The 27469-nt window shown below is 36.4% G+C and overlaps 1 protein-coding gene across 12 annotated transcripts in view; it reads right to left on the bottom strand.

Annotated features, from left to right (window-relative positions):
- ppfibp2b (PPFIA binding protein 2b) overlaps nucleotides 1-27469 on the bottom strand; it is a 61093-nt gene that overhangs the window by 13041 nt on the left and 20583 nt on the right. For 4 of the 12 annotated variants that reach the window (XM_088934865.1, XM_088934869.1, XM_088934868.1 and 1 more), the window contains 11 exons: nucleotides 19142-19228; nucleotides 18009-18122; nucleotides 13557-13688; nucleotides 9433-9624; nucleotides 7412-7504; nucleotides 5493-5604; nucleotides 4743-4775; nucleotides 3808-3869; nucleotides 1464-1539; nucleotides 1041-1147; nucleotides 866-933 (listed from right to left, as the gene is read on the bottom strand). In XM_088934865.1, coding sequence (XP_088790991.1) covers nucleotides 866-933; nucleotides 1041-1147; nucleotides 1464-1539; nucleotides 3808-3869; nucleotides 4743-4775; nucleotides 5493-5604; nucleotides 7412-7504; nucleotides 9433-9624; nucleotides 13557-13688; nucleotides 18009-18122; nucleotides 19142-19228 — 1076 coding nt within the window. Of the gene's footprint in view, nucleotides 1-865; nucleotides 934-1040; nucleotides 1148-1463; nucleotides 1540-3807; nucleotides 3870-4742; nucleotides 4776-5492; nucleotides 5605-6975; nucleotides 7105-7411; nucleotides 7505-9432; nucleotides 9625-13556; nucleotides 13689-18008; nucleotides 18123-19141; nucleotides 19229-24521; nucleotides 24818-27469 lie in introns of those variants that run through there. The other 8 variants (XM_088934872.1, XM_088934875.1, XM_088934873.1 and 5 more) reach the window with 5 other exon arrangements.

Below are 27469 nucleotides of genomic sequence, written 5' to 3' on the forward strand. Positions count from 1 at the left end.
GTCTCATTACATAGGGAAAACCATAAATAACAAAGAATTTCCCTTTCAAAGTTTGTAGGACAAACAAGGCTTTAGGAAAAATATAATTCTGTGCGTTCATCTCGATAAAGTTCAGCTGGTTACTGTTAACACATGAGAAAATACAGACTGGGAAAAGCCAGTGACTGTTGCTGTACTACTCCACAAACTCCAGAGGCTTGAACATGCCAGGAAAATAATAGTTTCACCACTGCAGGCATGGAATGGCTTTGCTGGGTTAGAGGCAACAAGGTCATCTTTTAGATCATCCAGTAGCCCAATACTGATGTGAATGACAGGTCTGTCCCTGTTACTAATTTTGTCTTCCTTGACTAGAAGAGGGTAGTGTGGCTTTGAAATGCTTTTTCTTTTCACATATGAAATACTCTGTGCTGTTGAAGAGCATGTCTCATTCTTGCTGCAGTTACAGCAGGCAAGGACAGGGGACATCGTTCTTCCCACACTGCCTTTTAGAGGTGTGTGGAGTGCAACAGTATAAACATAGTTTCTAAAGTTTTTATTTTAATATGTGAGAAACTAAATGTGCATAGCCCTCACCTCATTTTTGCGACTTCTTGCAGGATTAAATATTCATCAACAGTCTATAAGCAAGAATGAATTACTGCTGTGAAACATTTCTTAAAACCTCACTGATATCATTGCACTTCTTTACTGCAGCACTCAACGCTTCCAACTCATTAGTCTCTCTGTATCCGGACTCTTAAACCAGGCTCGGTCCTTTCATGCATCTGACCCTTTCTATACTAAGAGCAAGCTAATAGGCTGCTGCTTAAGCACTGCTATCCTGTTTGTACAATTACACTCTTTACTTCAATACAGTACTTGCCTGGTGTCTGGCTCCTTTTGTGTTGATGAGGGGGAAACTAAAATCGGTGAGGAGCCCCTGGAAGACATCTGTAAAGAAAGATAATAACGACAGTAAATCACATTGACTTGGTTCACCAGACAGTTTAAATAATACTTACAGAAACAGTAATATAGGAGAGGGGTGTGGGCCTCACCTCTGATCTGGCCTTTTCTGTGTGAGTCGTATGTGCTGGGTTTCTAATTTTCATATTCCCGCTGAGTTCTTCCTCACTGCTGCCAGACAAAATTCTTTCACCCGAGCCTGCGAAAACCCACAGTTACCTAGTGGTACTAAAGTATAACCCTTCTTAGTTTAAAGTTTGTTTTTCTGATTATGCAGGTGTATTTAAGTAGGTTTCTTACTTCTTAATACTTGTGCAGATACAGAAATACGTATAACTGTTCTTAAATACAAGGTCCTGTACAATAATACAAAAATTCTTTGGAAAATAATGTATCAAGACATTTTTCATGATTTAAGACTACATATATCCAGATAAATATATTGCACTAATATTTCATCCTTTAACTGGTCAGTGTGGAGATAAACAGGTAATATTTGAATGAGATAATGATACCTTGTGTTACTGCCATGACATCCTTTCTTTTTCTATATTGGTTTAAAAGAATTGTCAACTCCTCTATACGACGGTCCTGCAAAGCAATGTGCAGATTTCATATCTCATAAAACAGGTTTAAAAATGATCAAAAATGGGTTTCAAAACTTTGCTCCATTTTTAAAAAAATCCAGCTAAAATTTCCAAACTTGAGTTATCCTGTGTACACATTTAAATTTGTACAATTGCTTTCAGGTGCATACTGCATGAAAAACCTTGAAAAATCACCATTTTAAATTGGTTACTAAATGTATTTGGTTTTACTGGAAACTGATGAAAGATTTAAAAACAATTGTTACAAGAGTGATAAAGTATTATCATCAGTTCAAGTAACTAAACGTGCTTCACAAGAAAATAATACTTCTAGCACATTTAAGTTTGCATACATGTTTTTATTCAACTGCTTTTGGAAGTCATTTTATTAAAATAAGCCAGATGTGTCACGAAGAGTGTACTAATTATTTTCAGTTCTTTAAATTACAAACAGACTGTCCAAATTTCTTTTTGGAAAACATGAACAATTCTATTTGTTGAAAACAAATGGATGTGCAGGTTTCTTTAAATTGCTTTGTGCCTTGCATTAGACAGTTTCTTGTTTCTCCTTTTTAATGACTTTTATGATTTTATGAAGTGTCCCTGAGGAAAAACAAATCGACTATTATGTCATGCATTGTGTCTTTCCTGTGCATAAAATAAATTATTGTGGCAAAGCAGTGACTGCCTATTTCCTTCATTATATATTGTCGTCAGTGTAAATCAGAATTTGAAATTTGCCAATTGTTTACATGTAATAGGTCATCCAAAAGCATGCTATGAAGCAGTATAAATTGCATACAGCTGGAGACTTGTGAAATTCATGCAAAGCCAGTTTAACGAGCACAATTTAAGCATCCATACCAATTATATTCCAATACATATACTGTGGCAAAGTTTCATGTAATAAACTATAACTATGAAACTATGGTAACATTTCCCTTGTTAAAAGAACTAAAAAGGAAAGAGGATTTCCTAAATTTAAGATTGTCAGTATATGCTTTTCGATTTGCCAGCAATTGATAAGATTTTTAATGGAAAGCAACATGATGATTGAAAACAATGGGAAAAAGCAGAGACTCCAATCTTGCAAATGACAAGCTCATAAGGATTCGCTCCCCAAACTTTCAGAAACCCCTTAATCCCTAACTGGTCCAACCACTTATTGTCTGTATAAAACCTTGAGGTGTTGCCTGGATAGGTTTAGATGCTAATGGAGGACTCTGAGGCATTAGTTTGCCTCTTTGCTTAATAACCAATATACCAATTTAATTAACACTTAAGGAAGCCACAGGTGTGTTTAATTTTGCAGTTTATGTTAGTTTTTCTCTTAGTTTACTAACCAAGGACTTAAAGTATATCTAAGATTGGTGTTTAACTTTGCAGCTGATTTTAGTTTGCTTCTGCTTAATAACCAAAAGTCTTAATGAACACTAGGTTACCACAGGTGTGTTTCTTTGTATTTGATTTTGCTCACAGTTGCCTGTGGGAGGAAGAGAGGAGCTGTTTTTATTTATTATCATTTCATTTCTTTCTAGCATTATAACATTTGACCTTAAAGAATTCACATGATCTCAAGTAAGTTCTTTAACCTGCTTTGAATGAAAGTGAATATTAGGTAAAATTTTTACCAAATAAAGATGCACAAAACAGGCCTTCAAATATAAAGAGCCCTGCAGCTGAAAAGGGAGTATTTTGTGTGTGTGCTCACCAGTGGACACAGATAATGAGAAGTGACTTTTCATGAAGCCTTGGATCTGGGGTGAAGAATTCCTGAAGTAAGTGATAGTTGTTTTTTTTTTAATTTATGGTTGGCTGGATCTTGTCCTGTATTTGTGCATATAGGTACATCCTTTGTTGGAGCAGAAACGCCCGACTTTTTTATGGTTCTTTTTTGTAATTTTAAAGTATTAATGTAAAACTGTCTTGGGATACAGTATAAGGTGTTGTTTTTTAGAAATGTCCATTCTATTTGGTGGATGCATGAAAACTAAGCTTACTCTATTTTTTTAATAGCTCAACATGGGTGATGATATTTTTCAATTCAAGTCTTTCAAACGAATATTTGTATATATATATATTATCCACATACTGTAGACCACTAGTGAAAATAATAATTTTGCAGATGCTTAAATTACTAATTCTAACTGTGTACATCGAGTTTTCTTATTGGAGTTTTAATGTCCAAACCAACACCCACAAGAAAAGCTTATCAAGGCTTAGATATGTCGCATTTCTGAGACCGGTTACAACTGTCACCAATTTAACTTACCTTTTCTTCATTTGCTGTTAGCAAGGAATCCATTCCTATTTTCAGTCGTTGTAGTTCCTGATCTAAAAGAAAATGGATCAATTAATGAATGCTTTTTTTAGTGTAGAAGGTAGATTCTAAAACTAAATCGTATGCATTGGAAATGTGTCTCTGTTGTTTAGATTACTCATGCATCTAATTATTGATTATTTTTTGGGGGGGTTGTCTAAATGCCAGGAGTTTGTATCCTGAGGGGAAGGGAAGAAGCGTTTTCAGTTATGAGGGAAAGGAGGGAGTGTTCTTTTTCTTCCTTTTACTTTAATAGATTGGAGAGTTAGGAGAGTAAGCGGCGCAGTATGATTTTTAGCAAGACATGGAGATTTCGTATTTTAAATGATATTTGAGATCTTTCATTGAACATCTCATCTCAGTCTATATTAAAATAGCTGGAGCTCAAAAGCCAACCTCACTCTTTTCATGAAGTTGCATTGTCCAGACTCTTCCCACGGGTCGTGTATTGCAATGGTTAAGAAGATCCATAATGTTGACGTGGGTCACAGCTAAGCAAACAGAGTGGAAATATATGGAAGCAAACAGATGTGGTGGGGCCATTCAGATTCATGACAACAGTTAAAAAAACGGAAGCAAATCTAAGTCTGGTCTGCATCTAAAGGTTGAGTATCTTTTGCTTTCAAACAACACAGGATTGTAGTTAAAAAAATTCCATTGGACTTAAAATATCTAGTTATTGATTAGATAACCGCGGCCCCCCCACTTCTTCTGAAAATGTCTGTTTGCTTCACGCAGGCAGAAATGTGGAAGGCAGCTGAAACAGCACTTTGGAATAGCTTGGATGCTGCAGTGAAAAGCAGGGCAGATGTTCATCGCTAACAAAGCCATTGATTTGGTGGGATGTAAGCATCATAGTAAGGCCACAAGAGAATCTAAAGGCTTACGTTTTTCTTTCAGCCTTCTCCTATACATCTCCTCTATGATGGTAGCGTTGTAGGAAGTAAAATGAAGGAGGATGGAAAAAGTCACCGTTAGGAATGATCTCAAACAAATTATATAAACATGCAAACCAGAGATGGAAAAGATGCTCCCTAAGCCTGGCTCCAGGTGACCTAATGAAAGATGTCTGTTTAGGTATACTCCTGTAAAGTGTCAGGTTCCAGCTTGTCTAGCGTAGCTGCAGGCTCTGACATTTCACAGGTCTGAGATGAATATTACTGACATGTTTATCTCTTTCATCTCTGGTAGGAGTAATTTCTTAATGTGCATCCTACTATTACAAAGAAGCAGAAAAGTATAACCTTTCTGTTCGCCAACAACAAAAAGTTGTTAATATTGAAAATGTTATATTAAGAATGATTTTCAGGTGTGATGTAATTTGTACATTACACCTGAAAAGCACAGAGAGCTCTATTTGAATTTCACTTGTGTTTTTCTTTCACAAAAGATTTAATACTGAAACTAATCTTGTTAAAAGTAGATTTGCTGTTCTGTTGGACAGAGCTATGGTTGGAGCTATTTGTATTTTATAAACAAACCGTGAAATTACAGTCATAAAACTGTGTGCTTTGTTATATAAATTTGAAATTGATTTAATTGTCTGTGGTACCTTGGTCTTTTAAAAAGTCAGATGTGATTGTTAGCAAAAAATCATTCAAGGTCATGCATTTTTAACACTTTTGCTTTATCATTACCTCTTTCTGTATTGTCATTTGACACTGGAACTCGTGACATTAGTTGACTCTGCAGGCGTTCAATTTCAGCATCTTTGGCAGCAAGTAACTGCTGAAGGTCTGCTATTTCTGCCTGTAACACAGATGAATATTATTTTACCTTCTCTACATGTAGTACAAAGTTCTGGATATTATTTAAGGCAGGAAAGAGACTTACGTTTTCCTATTATGTCCTGTAAAATTACTGTGATTGATAATTTAGTGCTTGGTGCTACGTTTCTCACTGTTTAAGTGTTACTTTAAAGGTTATGTTAGTAGAGGCATTTTAAAAAATAAGGACACTTTCTGAAAAGCATAATTTCTTCATGGCAGAACAGTGTTTTATGGGTAATTCTATGGAAATTAAAAAAACTTTACTGCATTCTATAGTTCAAGGAGGGGAGTGTGTGTGAGGGGGGAGTTGTGGGCTCTGAAGTTGGAAGGAGAATAAAAGGACATTGTAAGGTTTTGCTGTAAGTAAAAAATAATGTATTGTAACAAAAAAGAGTTCACATATGGAAGCAAAACTGGAGTTAAATTTTTTTTTAAATCCCCGCTATTGTCATGCAGAATAAATAGGAAGGTGCACAGTCCAAGCACTGCACATAAATGTAGACAAAGATTTCATCATTAAGGAATTAGGTTGCTTAATGCACAGGAGAGGAAAGGTAATTAACAAAGTACCGTTAAAATTATATACATGCATAATAAGGAACCTCACTTAACCAATTATATCTAAAATCAAATGCACACTTAAACATATTTGTAAAATCAGGAATAGGTACTGATTAATTTTGTTTCCTATGTCTATTGCTGACCACAAGGTGTTTGCTTGGAAAAATACCCAGTGGTAGTTGCCTCCCAAAAGGAGGCAGTAGGGATTCATAAACTAGCCTTGATTACTTTAGGTAGTATGTCTTTCCTTCAGCAGAAGTATCAACAAAGAACTCTTCTTTGGACTCATTTTTGTAAGGGAAACTTGCATAAAATATTTATAAGCCATGAATTCCATAAGCATGTCTATGACTTGGAGAATAATAACTGGGAGATTTCTACAATTGTTTTACAAAGACTTTTTTTTGCCAAATTTAATTCAAAGGCTTGAAGTCTCGCATTGCAAAATGGAAATTTTTAAGTGTATTTTTCTTTCTGTTTAAGGAAGAATTTTTAAAGAAACCTGTCAACTTTATATCATGATTTGAAAACCTAAACATGGCAAGTGACTAGTATATTATGTGAGGAAGTACTTTAAAAAATCACAAAGTATTCTTTACAAGCAGGAAAACAAAAACACTCTAGTTCTTGTAATAACGAAACTAATTTCCATTGTGTCTGGAATTGGATGAATGAGATTCCACTGACAAAACACTAAAATTGAAAAGAAAATGACCACAAAAAAGCCAACACAATACTTAGAGCAAAACATCAGAGTTTTCCAAGTAATCTGATGAGCAAGAAAAAGCACCTGAGCAGTTCTGCATTTGTCCTCCCAGTGTTGTTTCTCTACCTGCATGTGTTCAACTGTGAGTTTCAGGCTAGAGAGCTTGGTCATTAAGGACTGGTAACAGACATGGAGAGAATAAGAAATTGAAAGCTAGAAAGAAAGAGAGTCAGAATGATGGCATGTAAGCTAAAAGAAAGGAACATAATAACCTACAAGCAATATAGCTAAGAGCAAAGCCAATAAATATGAAGTTCTAGTTTAAAAAAAAAAAGAGATTGTGAAATTTTAATTTCAAAATGTGATTTTTTTTGTTGAGTGTTGTGGTGATTATTTAAAATGGCAGAAATCTTTAAAAATACTACCCCTTCAACTGTAAATATGCAAAATGAAAATATGAAAATTGCTATGAAAAACCTAATATACCCTCTTCGTTAGCAAATGACACATTTTTGCCCACCTTTGTTGCTTTCAGTTTTTTTTCATACTGGCATTTTTCCCCCTCCAGTTCATCCACTTTGCTCTGCAGGACTCTCAGTTCCTGCAGCAGGCCCTGAAAACATTAGGAAATCTGCTGAGGCATTCTCCTTTTGAGCTCTTACAAGGAGGAAAAACATGATTCAAACAAGGAAACCACCTCACCCATTTAGTGATCTAGATGCAACTACATTGCACTTTTAGTCTCAGTACATTTGAGGGGTGCTTATTTTGAGGAAATTGATCAACAACAGCTTTGCAATTTCTTTAAAATCAAGCAGGGCTTCTCATAATGCAGTTAGAATGTCTACTTATGAAAGGGAATTGGAGGCTATTCAAAATCACACAAACCACAGTAATATTTAGAACTTTTAGTCATCTCTTACAAGGGGTTTGCTCTCCACTTACAGTAAGACAGCACAATGTGTAAAAGAGCAGAGCAGAAGGCAGAACCTGAAATTAAACATTTTTTTTGTGGGGTGCAGGCTGAAATGAATGCAGTGAAAGAGTAAAGTTTCTGAATTAGCATCATGCCTTCCCCCCCCCCCCCCAGTCTTAATTCCAACAACTGTCTTATCTTTTATGAATGTATAGTCTGTGTGAGTTTTGCATAGCTTTTCCTAAAATGCACTTTTTTTAAACCAACTGCTTTATTCCACTACAACAAAGGACCATAAATAGTTGGATAAATGCTGATAGTGGATTTTCGGGTAATGTCCCAGATTTGTCTGCATTTAGCGAAGCTCAAGAGGTCAATGACGAGCTGCTGATGATGTTCCTGGTTTTTTACACCCCATGTAATGCATTAGATGCTTAGCCAGTTGTGCACCACTCACAATTGTTAACAGTAAAGGTTCTGTGCTTTTTGGTCACTGAGTGTCTTACTCTTGCTGGAATTCTACATGTTTTTGCCAGCTCCACGTAGAGATGAATGCAGTGTTTGAAGCCACCCTTAAATCAATCTGCGCGCAAGACCGATCTTTGAATTGCTATTGCTTGGAGAGCTAAAAAAAGGTTTGCTTTCTCTGAACCTTCTAAATAAGCAGTGGTCCTTTTAATGCCAACCTCTGGTTAAGTAAGACAGTTGTTTTTCCTCATTCTGGAGACTTTGTGGTAATAAGCATCACTTGTTTGAGTAACGAAAGTTTTGCTGAAAATGTACTTTAGTTTAATGTATGTATTCTTGTTGAAAAAAGTTGGCTATTGGCTATCAATTTCAATCCTGGCTTAGGGGGGCAACTTCAAATGCTACGTACTCCAGACTGGAGCCAGGTTGATAAAGATGTGTGGAATTCCAGCAGAAGTAGTACTTGCAGTATTTCTTGAAGATCCACTCCCAAAAGTCATCTAGGAAACGGTGTCAAATTTTTAACTTCATTAAACCCAATACCGACAAAGACAGTGAGTTATGCTGCCCATGCCCATGAGTGATGGCTCAAAATTCTCTTTTAAAAACTAGAAAACTGATGAGTGAGACTTTACGGCTGTGTCCATTCATACAGCATTTGATTTTCTAATAGTAGATTTCAGTCATGCTGTAATCATTCTCTACTTTGCTTTTATTTTTCTGAAGCAGTTTTAAAGTGTGCAAAATTAGCATTGCACGTGTTGGGTGATGTTGCTCCTCAAGGGTCAAATGTTTCATCAGTGCAGTACTTTCAGATCTTTGAGCCATCTCATTATTGAAGGAAAGCCCACAGAAAATGACCAGATTTCACATATAAGCATACAACCTACTGTACATGCAAATATCCTAAGGTTTGAGTAAGATTGCTTTGGGGGTGGGGGTGGGAATGGGATACCTAAATAATATGTCAGGTAATAATAAGTGATTGCTTTTCAATTTATTCAGAATCCTGGTGATCACATATTATTTAGGCACTCCAGATAGGCTATTAGTATGAGAACACAGATCCTCCAAAAGAGAAAAGTTATCTGAACAGGACTCTTAAGTGGTTAGGTCAAGCAGGGCGTGCATCTGTTCGTGCACAAAGATTTGCCTACATTCTCTCCTCTACAGCGACAGCAGTCTTCAGTGTTTGAGCTGCCTAAGTTTGTGTCTGTGCTGTGGTGTGGTTCCTTAGCTTTAGTATCAGGATTATTTTCCAGTGCCTTTTTCTCCTGGATTCTCGTATTGATCTCCTGCTGAAACTTACACATCTGCTCCTGTAGCTCACTAATCAGATTTACTACACACTGAAGGAGAGAGACAGACAGACGGGTAAAGATAAAAAAAAAAGTGAAACAGGGGAAAAACAGGAATCAAATGAAGCTGAAAAATTACAGTAGTTCTGATCAGTTCAACTTATATCCTGTTAACAAAGGTAAATCGGAACCATTTCGAAGTATTACGACAATCTCTAATAGTATCTGGTGGTAAAAGATCTGTTCCCAAATACTGTGAAATTGCATATAATAAACATCAAAACTAAAATTAAGATTTATTGAATAGTGTAAACTGATAAAAATGTACTGCTTAGCTGGATATAATCTTTACTTTTCTGACCAACATAGACTGTGTATCTGTGATCCCTGGAAAGAGGTGAATTTGAAGACTACTGAAACAGATCAGTAACTTTTTATTTCCATTGGAGATATGTTGGAGGGCAGCCCAAGTGACATTGTTTGTACAGTTGCCAGGTTTACTTTGGAGGGTTAATTTCAGGGCAGCAAAGATTTAGCAGAGATCTCACGGCTGGGCCCCATCGGGATGGAGCTTAATGGAATGGGATCAGCTGAAAAAAACATCTGAAGTTATGAATGCTTGGGAGTTAAAAGATCCCACAGGGGCTTTAACATCAAATGCCATACTATCACAGAAAAACAGAGATTTGCAATTGTTTTTATTGGTATGTTTAATGCTGGCCACAACACAAATTACTCTTGTCGCATTGCAACATCGTGGAGGGGAAAAAGAAAGTGGCAGCGTTTTACTATAAATATTACTAATCGCTCCAGACGGAGTTTTCGGATATTGCTTTGTAATCATTAAATGTACAACACCCACTCTCCACATTCAGGAACTAGGACAGGGGTCTTGTTCTTACTTCATGCAGGGCATAGTGTCTTTTTGTTTTTGTTCTTTAAAAGCTCTGTTACACTCCTAATCTAGTTAAATGAATTTGTATAATAGTTCTAACCAGGCTCTGGGGTGTTTTATATGTCACTCTGCCTTTTAATAAAGGGAATGCTTTGAGTAATCAATGTGTAACACATTAAAAAAAAAAAAAACTCATGTCTAAGAAAAGTAGGTTATTCAACTGACTACTTGGGATGGAATTAGAACTGGACGACACCAGGTGTGGAGGGAATTGGCTTTGAGACTCCTCAAGCAGAGCGACAAAGAAATGTGCAGAATATCCTTTTTGTTGTGAAACTTGTTCATGAACATGGCTCGCTTCTAAAAATAGAAATAAAAGCTAGCAATAACAATCCACGGCAGTTTTCCTGAGTGAAAGTGCTCTTTGGAATGTCTGAAACTCATTTTTGTCAATGCCGATCACTGACGAGGAGTACAGCTGCCACGTACAGTGCAGGGGAATAGTGATTGCAGACCAGTGCGGACTGGGCTGAGTGGAAGACCAGTTATATACTGTAGATCGCAAGAGATACAATGACCTTATTTGACAAATAAGCACTTAAGTACTTTTATGTAGCAGAAGAAAAAACAAATATCAATTATTCTGCCCTAATTAAAAATGCAGATGTTAAAACATCATTGCAGGTTGCATGGAAAGATCTCAAATTATAACCATCCCCTTAAAAAAGAGCTGACGTAACATTTTCCTCTATTCTATGATTTCATTTCTGCACACTGTTCTTGACTTTGTCCTCTCTATGGAAATTTAAAACAAAAATACAGTATGTTGGAATATAAATCTTGATTCTGTCCTTTTCTGTACGTAAAGCTTATTCTCATTTTATTTCATTTTACATGTACTGCACATTGCTCAGAAAAAAAATCACAAATCTGTTTTATTAACCTGAATATTAGTCATTGGTCTCTAAATATCCCTGGACCTTGCATTTTTATATGGTAATGAATACCATCCTATCTTAATTTCTCACTGTCATTTCAGAATTGTCACATTTCTTATTCTGGCAATTCCCACAGTTACTTATCAATCCATCTCTCTCCCCAGAGGAGATTTAGAAGATGTGATTTTTGAAGAGCTATGGTGCATTGGTGTTTACATTTAAAATATTCTCCAGTTGACCCAGCTGATTCATTTGCCTTAATGAAATAGTCCTAAATGTTTAGAAATTAAAGTAAAGTGACTTTCAAAGCCTGCTGGATGATGGGTCTTTTAGGATCTTGGTCTACCATCCTTTGATTAAATCATTCTTTAACAATTAATATTACTAAAGCAAGCCAAACTGTACGGTGTGGTTTGAGTTAATCTGCAAGATGGGCAGATAACCATTCAGCTCCTGGAAAGTGATTCATTTCTCTGCTGTGAATCCATACTCCTTTCAGAAGACACAAAAAGCTTCAAGTGACTGCTTGCTATGCTCGTAAGTGAGGCAATCCAAATGTTTCCCCTCCTACTTTCCCGGTGTAAAGAAGCAATGTAAATTTCCAAATAATTATACGAGTGCCTTTTCAAGCAGCTGAAAGTCAAACCAGTAATGGATTAGCCTTGTAAAATAAGAATTAAATGGACAATACATGAACCATCACAATATAAAGCACTTGAAAATTAATGAAAATTGTTTTAATTAGACACTTTGCCTTGCTGTAGATCTACTCTAGAATGGGATAAAGAGACCTACTTCTGCTCCTTATGAAGTAGCTAGACAACTGAACTACATACCAACCAAGCTTGGTATGTGGAAGGAAACTGAAGCACCCAGAGAAAATCCATGTAAAGTCACAGAATTGACTGTAGAGCTGAGAGGCAGCACTGTCGACCTCCATACCACTATTGCCCCCTATTTTAAACACTTTAACTATTTCTCATGACCAAGAGACAAATCAACATCATGCTCGTGTTTAGATTATGACCTAAAAAGGTCATGATTTGGACTTCTGCCCTGTGATTTCTGCAGACCTTCACGTTAAGAAGGATTGGCTAGATTACAGCCTACACTTTGTCACACAGTGTATGAATGGGACGTGATTAATGTCAGGATATTGACTTGCAGACAGCAGGGATCCTGTCTGACATGTGATGAGTCAGGAAGAATCCCTGTGTGTGGCCATGTGTACCATGAGCAGCAGTCTGGTTAGAGCCAGCAAAGTCAAGCTCTTGGACCCCTTTGAGAATGTGTTTTATGGTAGTTAACTGACCCTTGGCAGTTAGTAATTGATCTGACTGCGATTTGCAGGACATCAAAGGCCCCTGTATTGAGAGGTGGCTGTAATTTAAGAAACATCACCTTTAAAGGTTGACATGTACCTGTAACACACCCAGCCTAATTACTAAATGGCTCATAAAAATGAACTGGGACTAAAACCTTTTGTTAATGTGAAGATTAAATATTTAATGACGTAGGAAGCCTACATAGGACCATTACATTTTTTAATTCATTTGAACTTTTCATACTTGGCAACAAAGCCAGTGTTCAATTTAGATTTTTTTGCTTACTGCCAAAATGATTGAAACCGAATTTCCTTTTTAAATGTTTACTCGGTGTACAAGTAAATGTTCTGAACTAGTATTAAGCCTTGAGCTTCAACTGAAAATCAACATCTGTGCAAACTAAATTTTTGCTTGGGGTGTGGTATATGCATTTAATGTTCACACAAACAGGAGCATAATTCCAAGAAAATGAAAAACCGTCTGGTAACGTGGTCAGAATTCCCAGCTGCCTAAATGTCACCTGCTACCAACGGAATGTTATTTTTGTGAACACTCCTATCATTCCAAACTGGTTTTAACTTACAAAAGGAATCTACTATAGAGTGTAAGGGATCACAACACCACAACTTGTTTAACAGGATTTTGGACGTTTATGGAAAAACTGCAAATTTAAAAACATTCATAAATGAAATGTTAAACACTTTTTCATTGTCTTTCTTTGAAATTCTGAGATCCTTCATGTTTTTGTCTAACAGTCTAGCCACTGAGATTATAGTTTCGTTCTCATTAATCCTTTTCTCGAAGGGAATTCACTGTATAACATACCTCAGCTTTGTGCTGTTTGTCCTCACAGCCATTCTGTTCCTTCTCCATTCCAACTAGTTTCAGTTTCAGAAATGAAACTTCATCCATAAGATCCAGTTTCTGAGTTTCCAGGGACGTTCTGCTCAGCAACTCCTACCACATGAGACAAAACAGTTCAATGTCTTCCTCCGCCGAGTACAAAGTCTATCAAACAAACCTTTCATCTAGGATCCACAACTTCTAAATATAAACTGCTATGGACTCTATTTATATTTTCACTGTCGCTGTTTGACATGCAAACAACCAAGCTAGAGTGCATTTGCACACTTCCTTCTGAGGCACACAACCTTACTGAGCTAAAACAAATTGTGAGAAAGATTCAGTTATAGCAGAAGTACCATGTTCCTTTTGCTTCATAATCTTAACTTTTTTAAATAATTTAAAATATTGTGTGCATTGTACTTTATCCACAAAGTTAAAATCATAATTTAGGTGCTTGCAAAATAATTGATTCAACTGATACTGGTACTAGAAGTAGGTTAGGACTAATTGCTAAATTATCTACCAACCACTTACCATTATTTTACATGAGCATGTGACCTTTTATTTTCCATCAAGAAAGCAGAAGCTCCTACAAGAAGAGCTATTGTTTTCTCCTGTATTTTAGGTAACGTTTCTTTTTTCTTCTATGCTTGGACAAGGTCTAATCACATGTGCTTTTTCTCCATCTTTTCCCCAAAAGATCAGCACTTGTTTTTAATACAAACAACCCACACTTTTTCGCACCTTCAGGAACTTGTCCTCAGCCAAATCCTTTCAACCTCAATGGCTGGGAACTACACAAAACTAAAAGCCAAAAAAATCAATTTACGAAACTGAGAGGAAAAGCCTGAAAGATCTCCATGCCTATAACCTTTATAATCATCTCTTATAAAATGAAAATGTCCAATGTGCCATAAGTGACTTACAATGACTAAAGGGGATCTGAAACTTGGCTGTATGGCACTTCTGCAAATCCTAGCTGTTTCTTAGACCACAGCTATACAGATCCTGTTAATCATTTTATATACTAGCAATAGTTCTTTTAATTAATTAATGACTGGCCTTTTCAATCTTATGTTTTACTTAAACTGTCTCTGTAGATTGAGTCTGGAAGGTAAATCCTACTGTGTTTTCCAGTCTATGGAAAATAATGGTAATCCTTTTACTCAACTGTTGTACAAACCTGTACCCTAATTCCCATTGCTTGGAACTGTCACTGACAAAGAATCAAAGCTTTCAGGCTTGTTTTGTTTAAAGGGTAGAGAAACAAATGGAACCTTGGTTGTGTGCTCCTGTGCTTTTGGAATGGAAACCTTCACAAAGACTTGTATTTATTTACCTGTCCAGTTGGGCATGGTAGGCAGAATCTTAATGGTGCCTTTAATCAAATGCTGGACTGTGGTTATATAGGCAAAAATGTCATTGTGATCCCTTGGATATAAATCTAATGAAACTATCATTAAAATGATTTCCTAATCAAAACAACTGGAAATGTTTCCATTACATTTTCTTGCATTTCATTTATCCCAGTATAAGAATCTTCAAAGACATATTTTTAGCAAGAATTCAGAACAACAGGATCCTAATTAATCCTGAAACCAAAGAAGAAGCCTAAAGGAAGTGACATAAATAGTTTTATGCCTGACTACATTCAATGGAAAACGTTCAAAAGCTGAAATGGAAAATCTTTTTGGGGAAAAAAAGAAAACATTTTGAAAAAGGATTGTTTTTTTGTACTTCTTAAAAAATACATAGGCAAATGGAGATATATAATGAATGTCTGTGATTGTACTGTATTTGATGTATATTGTTTGAACAGTGGAAATGAGTTTGTAGATTTGTTTGTCTGTAACCAATCTCAAATTTAGAAGATGCTTTAAGAAAAAAATAACACAAATTCTACCTAACTGTAGAGTACAGGAAATTCAATAAATACCCCAGACATTGAGAAAGAGTTTAAGAATCCACATTTCAGAAATGTGAAGTTTACACTGTTGCTTGACCTGCTCGTAAAATGCTTTCAAATACAAAACATTTTTGTTCCATATTCCTTATTTTGTATTAAAAAAATGTATTTTCAAATTTGGAAAGGAAGTGTGTTATCTGGAATTTTAGACATTTTGTTGCTGCAAAGAATGGAGCTCAAACAGAATGTGCCCTACAAACATAAAAGACAACTGTACCCAATAAGAAGTTAGGCGATTTCATTAGCCTCTCTTTCACTCCTTAATCTGAGTTTGCATCTCTAATGCAGACCTACTTGGCAGCCAGTAAATGAACTGATTGAGTAAAACCATATTCGTTAGTGCTAAAACCAGAATCTCCATAGAAATGGCCTAAATTGCAGACATTTAAGCAGAGGAAAAAAATAAGATCTGATAAGCTTCTGAGAATGGAAAACTAATGAAAGAATGCAGGAAGAGAAATGTTGCCCAAGCATGATTTGTTTGCATGTAAACACTCTTTTAGGTTTATATGAGGAAACATAAGGTAAATATCACTTTAAATGGAAACCTCTTTTATCTCCTAACACAGGAACATTCTGCTTTGTTGTGGACTTAACTGGAATTGTCAGACAGGCCAGTCCAGATTCATTTCATGTGCTTTGTTTGCTTCACAAACTTAATTCTTAAGGGAACATGCAGAATGGCCACAGCATTTCATGTAAACATGAAACAAATTCCTGAGGTTAGCAGCTGCATTTAATATTAAAGTAAATATTTGACAATGTTGTATGACTTGGTCACATTAATTTCTGATAAAGCCCAAAAACACATTAATTCCCACTAATGGAGGTCTTTTAAATGATGTTTATTCAAAAAATGTTAAGCAAATGGAGGCAATAAAAATTAGACAGAACATGTTTTTAATGACAGGCTTATCCCTAGCGAAGCTTCATAAAGACAAGCTTCACTAAATCCTGCCTATCTGATCTGGGACTAGCATATTGGCACATTGCATAATGTACTGTAGGGAATGGCTTGAAGAATTTGATCAATTTATTGGCTCCTCAGATGTGGCATTAGAAGGCTACACGCCAGAAAAATGCTGATCAGACCGCAGCTTCAAGCAACATGTTGATCTTCTGAATACGATTAGAGCTACAGGGAACAGTTACTGTAGGTCCTCTAAAGGACCAAGAGTGGATATTTGCCTTGAAATGTGTGGCATCATTACTCTGGACCTTTTTGCCAATAGAAAAGCTTCACTTCCTTTATGTCCATACTGAAGCAAAACCGTTTTTCCTGAATTTCCCTTAAACTTTTACCTTACTTTCAACAACTAGAATATAATTTAACTGATGAATTCTGTTTCCTGAGCTATTGTAATTTTTGTGAATTCATATCCATGCAGCAACCCATCCTTCCATTTTCTAACCACTTTTCCCAATTCAGGAAAGTTGTTACTTTCTAGCTGTTGAAAGTAAGGTAGCCAGAGCCTATCCTGGTAATCAACAGGCAGGGTACAAGCAGGGCAGGGCAGATAGACAAACACGGACACACTCATGCTTAAGTCCAATGTTCCCAAAGGCCAATTAATCTACCAGCAGAAGAAACCAGAGCACCTGGAAGAACCCCACCATAACAAAGGGAGAACATACAAGCTCCACACACATACCACCACAGGTTCGGAATTGAACCCAGGGCCCCAGCACTGTAAGGCAGCAATGCTAGCCACTGTACCACTTTACTGCCCTTGCAGCAATCCACAATAGGCAAAACTAGGAATGGAAACCTCTTTACATAACGGACTCAAACACTATTCAGGTTATTTGAACATGGTATGCAAATATCTGAAATCCACATGATGTCACATAGAGTACTTATTCTGGATTTTACAATTCCATTTTGCATGTACTTCATATAAAAAAACACAAAAGAATGAACTGGGGATAAACTATTTTATAGTCTCTACAAAGAGACTCACAGGCAGATTGCAGGCAGATTTCTCAACACCCATGATTCAAATAAAACCTCATGTTTGTCAAAAGCTTTCATTAATATTCAATAATTGAACTCCTGTTTCTCTACGGTACATGTGTATTTCTGTCAAACCTATAATGCATTGTAAAGCTGAAATCCTCTGTAAAAGGATAACTAGTACTCTGAATAAAACCACACCCTGTTTTAGCACTGAGCACCTTTGGAAAGAGAACAAACCAACCAAAGTAAACAAAGCATACAAGCAAAAGGCTGGTTCATTCATTTCTTTGCACATACTGTATAGTATAAAAGCCACTGAGATGTACAATGTCATTTTCACACATTCTAACATTTTCAGTTTGTATTTTACACTTCCACATGAACTATAAAAATGAGCAAACTTTAGAAGTAGTACAAACAGACCTTTTCATACGAGAAATAATTCCACTTAAAGGTTATTCAGTTGTTCAGTATTGCTTTGAAGTGTTTAGGAAGATTGAGCCCCTACCTGTTGCAGCATTTCTTCAGTGGAGTTAAGCTTTTGGTGGTGTTCATCTAGTGAAGTCTCCAGGTCTCGTATCTTCTCTCCTTGAGCCTCCACCTGGTCTGTGAGCACACTAACCTGCCAGGCCAAACATGCTGCACTCTATCACTTGAGCTTGTCTCAACCTCCCCGTAACCTACCCACAGAAGCCTCTGTTGACCTCCCAGCCTTGCAAAATATGCTAATTCAACCAGCAGAGGCTGGATCTTTGTCTGCTTTCTCAGCAGTTTTTACTGATCTAACTTTGTTTTAATAGTTATTTAAAAAAACAATTTATGTATGCCTTTAACAAATAGGTACATACTTATTCACATTTTATTTTAAATGTTTTAATAAATTAGCATACTAAGCCATGACGAATAGTTCCTTTCCCTTTTAAGTTTCCAGTTCCTTTAGTCTTTGACCTATGAAAAGGCAGGTAAGAGGGAAAGCAAAGCACCTTTGAAAAAGCTCCAGCCAATCACCTTCCCCGTAACTTAACACAGGGGAAAGTTTCACCTATCATCTGTGCTTTTCAGAAGTGGTGAAAGAATGTTTGGCTGTATATAAAAGGCACGTATTGGCACTAGGCTGCTAGCATTAATCTGGAGATCTTCCAAATTCAACAAGCCGCAACATGAGTGAGGACAACTTTGTTTTTCCCCAGTACAAGTTAAGACTAAGAACATATATTATGGAGCAAAATATGTGAATCATCCCGTTTACAGGAACTATAACCTTAACTACGCCCCAAAAATATTATGAACAACAAAACATTGATATTGGACATCTCTAAAAAAACACATAGAAGTTTATATTAACTAGGTTAATTACAGCTGCTGTACTTGAATGAAGGTGTAATGTGGTATGTAAAACATTGGCTCTAACACCCATCTCATCTACTTTAGACATCTCACATACTGTATTATATTAGGTAGTTGTTTACATCTGACAGGACACTGTCATTTGAACATACAAAATATTATCCAATATCTGTGAAAAATACAAAAGGTGAACCAAAATACAACAACAAAATTTGTAACCTATTTTCAAACCTCAAACATCTATTTTACTTTTTTTTTTGTGTGGGAGGTCACATTGTGTATTGGGAAATGTACCTGGAGAACCAGTGATTCCTTATCGCCTTCTAAACGAGTCAGGCGCTCTTGATAGGTTTCATTGTTCACTGGGGAGCGAAGATTTACCTAGACAAACAAAAGAGCAGTCTTCCGTTAGTGTGTATGCATAGCGCATGAAACAAAGATCCAACATTTTAATTCCATAACGTTTTTTTTTTATACAAAAGGTATAAGATTATACAATTGACATTGAGCTTCCTTAAGCTGAATGGACACTGAAAATGTTATACTGCAAGCTCTAATCAGTCCCTACAAGCCACCTAACAAAATGGCTATGCCTGGAATTTTATAAAGGTTTATAAGGGTTTTACCTTCCTAATCTTGTTATAAAAAATCTTGTCTACAAAGCTTTTATATTTCTCAGTAAGCAATTGAGTGCTGTTGCTCTAGGACTCTTAAGATGGGATATTTTCTCCATTTCAGCAGCTTTAAATTTGAAAGGGCTGTTTGAAGTTGGTAGGAATATCCATATCCACACTTGCAAAAGAGAAGGCAGATTAGCAAACATTTAACACACATTGCCATCAAAACAAATTTTAAGTTGCCTCAGGGCATGTATGGGTTTTGATCACAGTTTTAACTAGGAGTGCAACATTCAAGGGTAAACTAAAATCCTGCTCTTACACAAGAGATTAGTGACAGAGGACAATTTGAAATAATAAATTCATTGGTGTGAATTGCAGCTGTGAAGAGGGGACATTTTATTGAGAGATTTTTACACAAAAAAAATAAATTTTATTTAATAAATAAAAATAAATTCTGTGATTTGTTTGCATAAAACCGGCATGGAGGACCAGTGTGCTAGTGGTTTCATTCTAAATTGACTAAACAAGCTAAATAAGCTTCTGGGTTAATTAGACCAATTTGAAGCAGTAACAGCAGCACACAAAGAGCTGGAAGAAGTTGTTAAAGAGCCCACTAGTCCAACTCGGTGAGGGTGGACAGCTTTGTCTTGCAGAGATCAGTACTGCTGTATTTTGTTTTTCATTGAATTACTCTATATTGCATGTGTATCCACTTTGTTGAACTTGATATTCTATGTCATACATATAAGGGTAAAGTACTGCAAATAGTTATAAACATCTTCATTACTGTATATTGTATGACATCTAAAATACTTAAAGAATTAGTTTAGTGCACGTTTCCAAGCCACATTTTCCCACAAACTAGATATAATTGTTAGTGGTGAAGCCAGCAGCTGCTTGTCTGAACATTGCAGCAAACACTGTATTAGATGCATATCAGAAGGAAAAATAATTCCTGTAAATTCTGTGATTTCAGAAGAAACTGGAAAGGTTCTTTTCAGATGAAATCAGGCATTTTGAAACTTTCATGTGAGCTGGGTTCCTTCAATATTTTGAAGTTTTGACAGGCATTTGAAGTCAAATATGACCTAATTTTGTAAAGACCACAGTTAGATACAAAACCATGCTTTTATATCCAAATTAAGATGTACTCTGTATATACTCTGCTTCACTCTGCTTATTATGTAGACCAGGACTTGAACTAAGGGCACCATTTATAACTGTTATAGATACAGATTTCCTTTCTAAAGTTCTTTCTAATGAGGACACTGTGGCAGGTAGCGATATGTTCAAGATGCCTCCGTCACCTGACCGCTGATGACAGCGCCTTGTTTTAAAATTACAACTTGAGTGCTGGTCAAAATATAAATCCCGTAGTGTGAAATTCTATCTTTCCACCACTTAAATGCAAAATTGGCAATTTTGAAGATCTAAAGTCTGCCCAAGGACTCAAGTGCAATTTATTCTTCATTATTCATAGATAATTTCCAAAATACGTAATGCCATTCATTATTATGATGTATAATTTGCTGGAAATTCTAGGGCAGAACTGAGATCATTTTCAACATTCTAATAACAGTGCTTAAGTATTACTGATCTTAGATGAAACATGTTAAGTTAAACTAAAGGGTTATCTATTAAAAGTTTTGCCTTTTTAGCAATTTTCTCTGAAAAATGTGCAGAATCCTTAATAGGTTTATACCATCCTTCCATTTTCTATATACTTCTTCAAGCTTGGAGTCGCAGGAGAGCTGGAGCCTATTCCAGCAAGCAGTGGGTGTAAGGATGGGTACACCCTGGGCAGGACACCAGTTCATCACAGGGCAGCCACACAAACACAATCTCGCACCCACATTCACACCAGGGCCAGTTTTCCCAGAAGCCAATTAACCCACCAGTATGTTTTTGGATTGTGGGAGGAAACTGGAGCACCCGGAGGAAACGTATGTGGACATACAAATTCAACACAGGTTAGCACCCAAGAATTGAACCCAGGTCCCCAGCAATACAAGGTAGCAATGCTAACCACCGCACAGCTGTGCTGCCTTTACTTTCTACTATTCCTCTTTAAAGGTGGGAAGAAAATCTATAGTAAGATGGAATGAAAAATGCAGCTGGGAGGGTTGTGTATGGCTCGCATAGTTTGGAGGCTTATGATAATTCCTCCCACACTCATGTGGTTAGGGCTATTACATGGGTATGATGGATACAATGAAGCACTTTTAAATAAGAAGGGAATTCTGGTAAAGTTATTGCTAAGGCATTATTTATTTGTTGTAAAAATCAGCCATAAGAAAATGCTATAATATTTTAGAATGGAGGTTTTCAATCTGGTATCTAGGGATATCCTATGGTTCCTTTTCCTTTTTTCCCCCCCTGTGGCTTATAACTTGGAGGGTGTACCAGTGAGGTGAAGAGAAGATGGAGGATTTTTCCCTCAAAAAAACTAAGAGTAAAAAACTGGAGGGGTCCCAGAAACAGAAGCTTACAACCCACGACCGGTATTACACAGTATTATTATGCACCCATCTTTATAGCTGGGTACAGTACCTTACTCAAGAATAAAACAGCACTGTCTTGTGTGGGATTTGAACTGACAACCTTCAAGTTAGACAGCCAGAGCCCCAACCTCTACTCCATATGCATAATGTACTCATACAGAGGATCGGCTCTTACAGGGTTTATGGTGGATCTATCATTTTTACAATTAGTAGTATGGTATATCAACTTCAATTTCCTATTTGAATGGAGTTTACTGATTGAGAACAACTTCCAGCAACCCTGAACTTTTAAAACCTCCTGGTTATCAAACAGGATTTTACATTTGTTAAAACATTTTGGATTTTAAAGTACTAGTTACTTAATCAGCACAAAAAGTATTTTGTAGGGTCCTATAATTCTCTAATTTTTTTTCTATGCTGTTTGGTTTGTGTTCATTCATGAATTCCCAATTTCATGCAAGATATTACATGTATGAAAGATGTTGAAGACCTGAAGCACTGTGACAAACATTTCTCCACATGGTGCAAGAGTGATTAGGCAGGCTTTGCAGACTGCCCAGGCTTACCATGCCAGTGTGCTTTAACGGTGCCCTGGAGGCACAGTCTAACTGTGGTTAGATAATGAGCAATTTCAAAGTACTTTTTAACCTCTCTTTCAGAGACTGCCTCTCTGAAGTTTGAATCCAGTAATGTCAAACTGTGGTTTTATGACCTAGAATATTTATAGGAGAGAAAACCCGATTAGCATATTGGGGAAGGATCAATTCTACATTCTTGGTTCCCTCTAAAAACCAATTTAAAATACAAAATTTCCCCCAAAAGAACCTTCTGGTCAAGGTAGAGGGAAATGAATATTTTGATGGCCACCTATAGGACAAACAGAAAAGCTGAGGGGGCTTTAACAATAACTCTTAATATTTTCCGTTGAGGTATTTATCAAACAGAATAATTTAGAATATCAATAACCATTACATAGCTGCCTGGAGACGTGCAACATTTTTATGGTTTCTGTCCCTCAATGAAAACCGTACACACAATTAAATATGGCAGATTTCTTCTCTGTACACTGGGCTGATCCTGGACTGTGTTAAAAATGGTTCAGGAAATGAAATGCTCGGGCAAAGAGTCTCGGAAAGCTCAAGTGGCTTCATGAAATCATAACTAGTAAAAAAATCACTGCTGTATGAACTTGAAATACTAAAGTTATTTGCTAAAAAACATATGGTAGAAATTAGGCAATCGCTTCTCTCTCTGTACATTCCACGTTCTCCAAATGTCTGATGAAATGGAAATTTGGAGAGGCCAGTTAATGGGATTTCTATATAAACTTCATTTTTAAGGTCTGAAAAGCCACCTCATCCTTTTGTGAATTATTTTTCAGGCTGTTAAATCTTTTAGAAGGCACTGTGAATCTTTACAACTAAAACAATTTACAGAAGACATTGAGGCCCCTCTTTCTGATGCAAAGCAACCCACAAGTACTGGAATTTCCCTTAACCCCTAAAGTGCCAAATATCTACCCACTAAAAGCAGATAGTGTGGATTTTCATCACAGCATATTTAGGTTATTTGATTGTTTTGAAACCTTACTGAAGGAAGCTGAAACTGTATTTAGATCTATCACTTATGCAAATGTATGACACTGGCATTCATTTAAGACCAGGCATCACAGAAAATTATTATGGTAATATTTCAGAAAACATATACAGCTCCACTCATTTTTTTATTTTTCATTGCACTTTTTCTTTGGAAGCTGAAATAAACTTGGCTTGCCATGAACTTAGTACCTGTCACATTCTCTCATTACTAACCATTATTTTTTCATCTGACTTAAGCCTGCAGTTAGTAGAAAACTTCTCTGCAAACCTGTATGTACATATACAGTATGATCAATACTCAGATTTTGGATGTTACATCTAATCCTGAAACATAAACCCTTCCAGCAACTTCAAAATGTTTTTGTTTTCAAACAGCATTAGTTTTTAAATAAAAAAGGTGTATCTAAATCTAATTTATTATTTAAGAGGATTTAATCTTGTTCTACATAGAACAATAGATGCCATTTAAAAAATAACCCAGATTGTAGATCAAGCTGGCACAGAACAGTACAGCAAATTGTTTTGTTACGGTGGTCACAAGCCTTCTAGTGTAATGTGACTTACACCTCCCTACACCCAGAACAAAAAAAAAAACAGCAGTTGGCATACCTTCTTACTTCCTTATTCATCTTCATCAGCAAAAAAAAACAACAACAAAAAGATAGATGTTGTGTATCCCTGGTAGCAGTCTGGATTAGAGTAGACTACAAACTGTTCTACGTGCAAGCTTTATGGGGATTTTGGAGTTTTCAAACAAAAAAAAATCTCACGAGAAAGACAGATGATCTTTGTCCTCATGTGCTCTGCACAAAATTAGATTCTCATGAAATTCTTGGCAGTGCATTGCATTTCATAGTCATGTTTTCTGTCCAAAAAAAAGCTAGCTGTCAAAAACAATACCTGTAGAACTTTTGCAAAAGTGAGAAAAAGAAAAGATAGATAAGACTGCACTTACCTTTTTAAGCCACGTAAAATGTTTGTAAAAATCAATATCACTGTCCATGCTTCAGGCCCATTGTTGCCTTAGCCTGTGCTTAAGTCTAGAGTAGCTTGTCTTGGCAGAGGATAAAGCAGTGGTCTGAAGTGCTCAGTTTCTTTGTAGTACTGCTTGGAAGGAGATACTCGGCTCAATTTATTCTGTGGATTCTTTCCTCTTCAGCCAAGCTCGCGCTATGCTCCCTCCTGACACGAAGGAGCAACTGTAAAAACTCAGAACTGAAAGTGTCGTCTGGTTCAAGCCACTGAGCATCTGGTTTTCAGAGCAAAATGCAGAGCTAAGTGACAAGCTCTAATATCATGCTGCAGACTTTGCAAATAAATCATGCCAGCTGGCTTCGTTCGTGGGGCTGTGTCTAATAAACATAAGTCTCAATACATGTACATGTCTAAACTCAGCTGTATTCTATGCATTTTTTTTGGGGTGGAAAAGAAAGCAAAAAAATTCCAACATGTATGCTCTTCACAAATAAATCCATTAATCACGACTAGTACTACAGCTCTGTTTAAACACTGGCTGGAAGTCATTACCCAAAGACCTTATTTCCTGTTGAAGGTTTAGTTATTCTCCTTAGCAGACACTACCCCCACCGTTTGCCTCACTCAGTTGAGGATGCCTAAGAATTTGCTTTATTCATATTTCAAAAGAAACAAAAGGGTCTCGCACAAAAACACAATAACTAGAGTGGCTTATGAGTGGAATCAGAAGCAGACTTTCTTTTACGGCACTGAGTATACAATGATGAATCCAGAATGTTCATTTTAAAATGTGCCAGGCTCCTGCTGGTCGTCTTGATGTCAACTGCAAATTGTGAAGAGTGGAACAAAAGTGAAAGCTCTGCTATAGACGGGCATGACGATGACACGCATGTCGACATTTCTTGGACTTTCCTGTCAATAAATTTATGCAGCAGTTCCCAGATCACCATTACATTCTCAAATTCCCCTTTGTATTAATCCTACTCTTAGCAGCATTTCCTACTTTGCTGTCGAAGCAAATTCAAAAGCAGAATCTCGATTACTTGAACTCAGGCTTGGTGAAACTGTTTTATGTGCTATGTAGATGGGGAAAAAAGGAATGTTGTCTTCACTGTAGAGAATAAGTTGAACCTACCAAAAAGCAAAGATAATACTGTGATTACAAGATTTCAGATCTTATTGTTGTTTGTAGAACAGCACATTTCAATTTAATTGTGCTACCTCGATACCCTAAAAGTGCTGCTGCCTCACAGCTTCGGGTTGCTGAGTTCAACCTGGATGATTCTCTGTGTGGATTTTCCAAATTCTCCCTGTGTTTATGTGAGCTTCTGCCAGGTCCTCTGGTTTCCTCCCAGTGATGAAGGCTAGGTTTTACTGGTTATTCTAAGCTTTCTCTCCATGACCCTGCAATGAACTGGTGTTATGTCTCAAAGTGCATCCTGGGATAAGCTGCAGCTTTTCACTTGTCAGATGTATTATTTTCTCCTTTTTTCATGCACATTTAGCATACTGTAGACTTCATACCATAAATATATGCTGGGTGATTTGGATACGAGACTATCAAGCAAATGCAAGTATCATCCTCTTAGGAGTGGATCTGTAGCTATGGTTTGATTGTATATGACAGGCATCAGACTAATGTCAAACTTAGTTTTTATCAATGAATCAACTCCACAGGATCCACATATACAGAACTGTTCTGTCCTGCTGAGGTTATGTTTTTCACATTGTCTTCAATTTATGTTCTGTACCTCCTGCATTAACATTAAGACTTTATAGTAACTTTTATAAGCAAGATCTGCAAGTTTCACAATTTACATAGTGTAAAACAATTACATAGGAGTTGTACAGAGTTGTATAGTTGTAGAAGATTTTAGCATTATTTTGGGTATTAATCACTTTTTAATAATATTGAGGGTAGGCCTGAGAGACTGTTAAAAGATATAGACTTTTTCATGGCATGTTAAGTTTCTGATATACAAAAAAAGAAACCTGCAAGTAATGTGAAACCTTTTTAAACAAGTTCCTTCGTCATAAAATCTAATTTTAAAGCAATATGGTAGTAATGAAGTTGTTATACAACATGGTAGTAACAATGACTATCTGATTCTTTTGTACTTTTAATCAAATTGAGTTCTGCTACAGAAATGATTTACAAGATTTTGTAGAGCAAAACATAAATGCCAAAGATATCAGCTGAGCCCTTACCAAAATAAGATGCAGTATTACGCCTGTGTATAACTGCAGTAGTATTCTAGCATTAATCACAATGATATGAGATATTGCAGATGTAAGGAGTTGCAGCATCTATAAAACATTTTGCACTAAGTATGTAATGATAATTAATAAATATGAAAAACTTTTCAATATTCAGAATAAAGCATCACAAATGACAAACTGGAGAGGTGGCTGTAATTATTCACACAGGAATATTATAGAGTATTTTCAGGTTAACCAGATTAATACCAGTCACGTTTGTATTTACTGTAACAGGGTATATAGTTTTTGAGCAATTGCAGTTTGTGGGACCATTTTTGTTTCAACTTGAATTGAATGACCTGTTGCAGATGTACTGAAATAACATACAAATTTTGGGAGGGAACAGTATACATCTGAGTGTGAGTGTTGACTTGCCATGTTCACATTCTATTGATTCCAGATTTTTCATGATAATTCCAGAATAGGGTTTTTCGAAATGCATTGGTTAAGCCATCATCCAAGTTGACGTAAGATCAAGGTTGTTGTCGCGTATCAATCAAGTATGAACTTGTTAGTGTTCAGCCAGGGGAACTTTTTTTCTTCTCAAATCCTATTGCTATGGGCTGCTGCTCTTGGATGAATGAAAAATCTTTTTAACAGAATGTGAAGAAGAAAATGAAAGTTTAGCACTTAAGATGGCAACATCCATACCAGTAGACAGAAACCTCA

Source organism: Atractosteus spatula, chromosome 16 (genome assembly GCF_055471065.1).
Source record: "Atractosteus spatula isolate fAtrSpa1 chromosome 16, fAtrSpa1.hap1, whole genome shotgun sequence".
NCBI lineage: Eukaryota > Metazoa > Chordata > Actinopteri > Semionotiformes > Lepisosteidae > Atractosteus > Atractosteus spatula.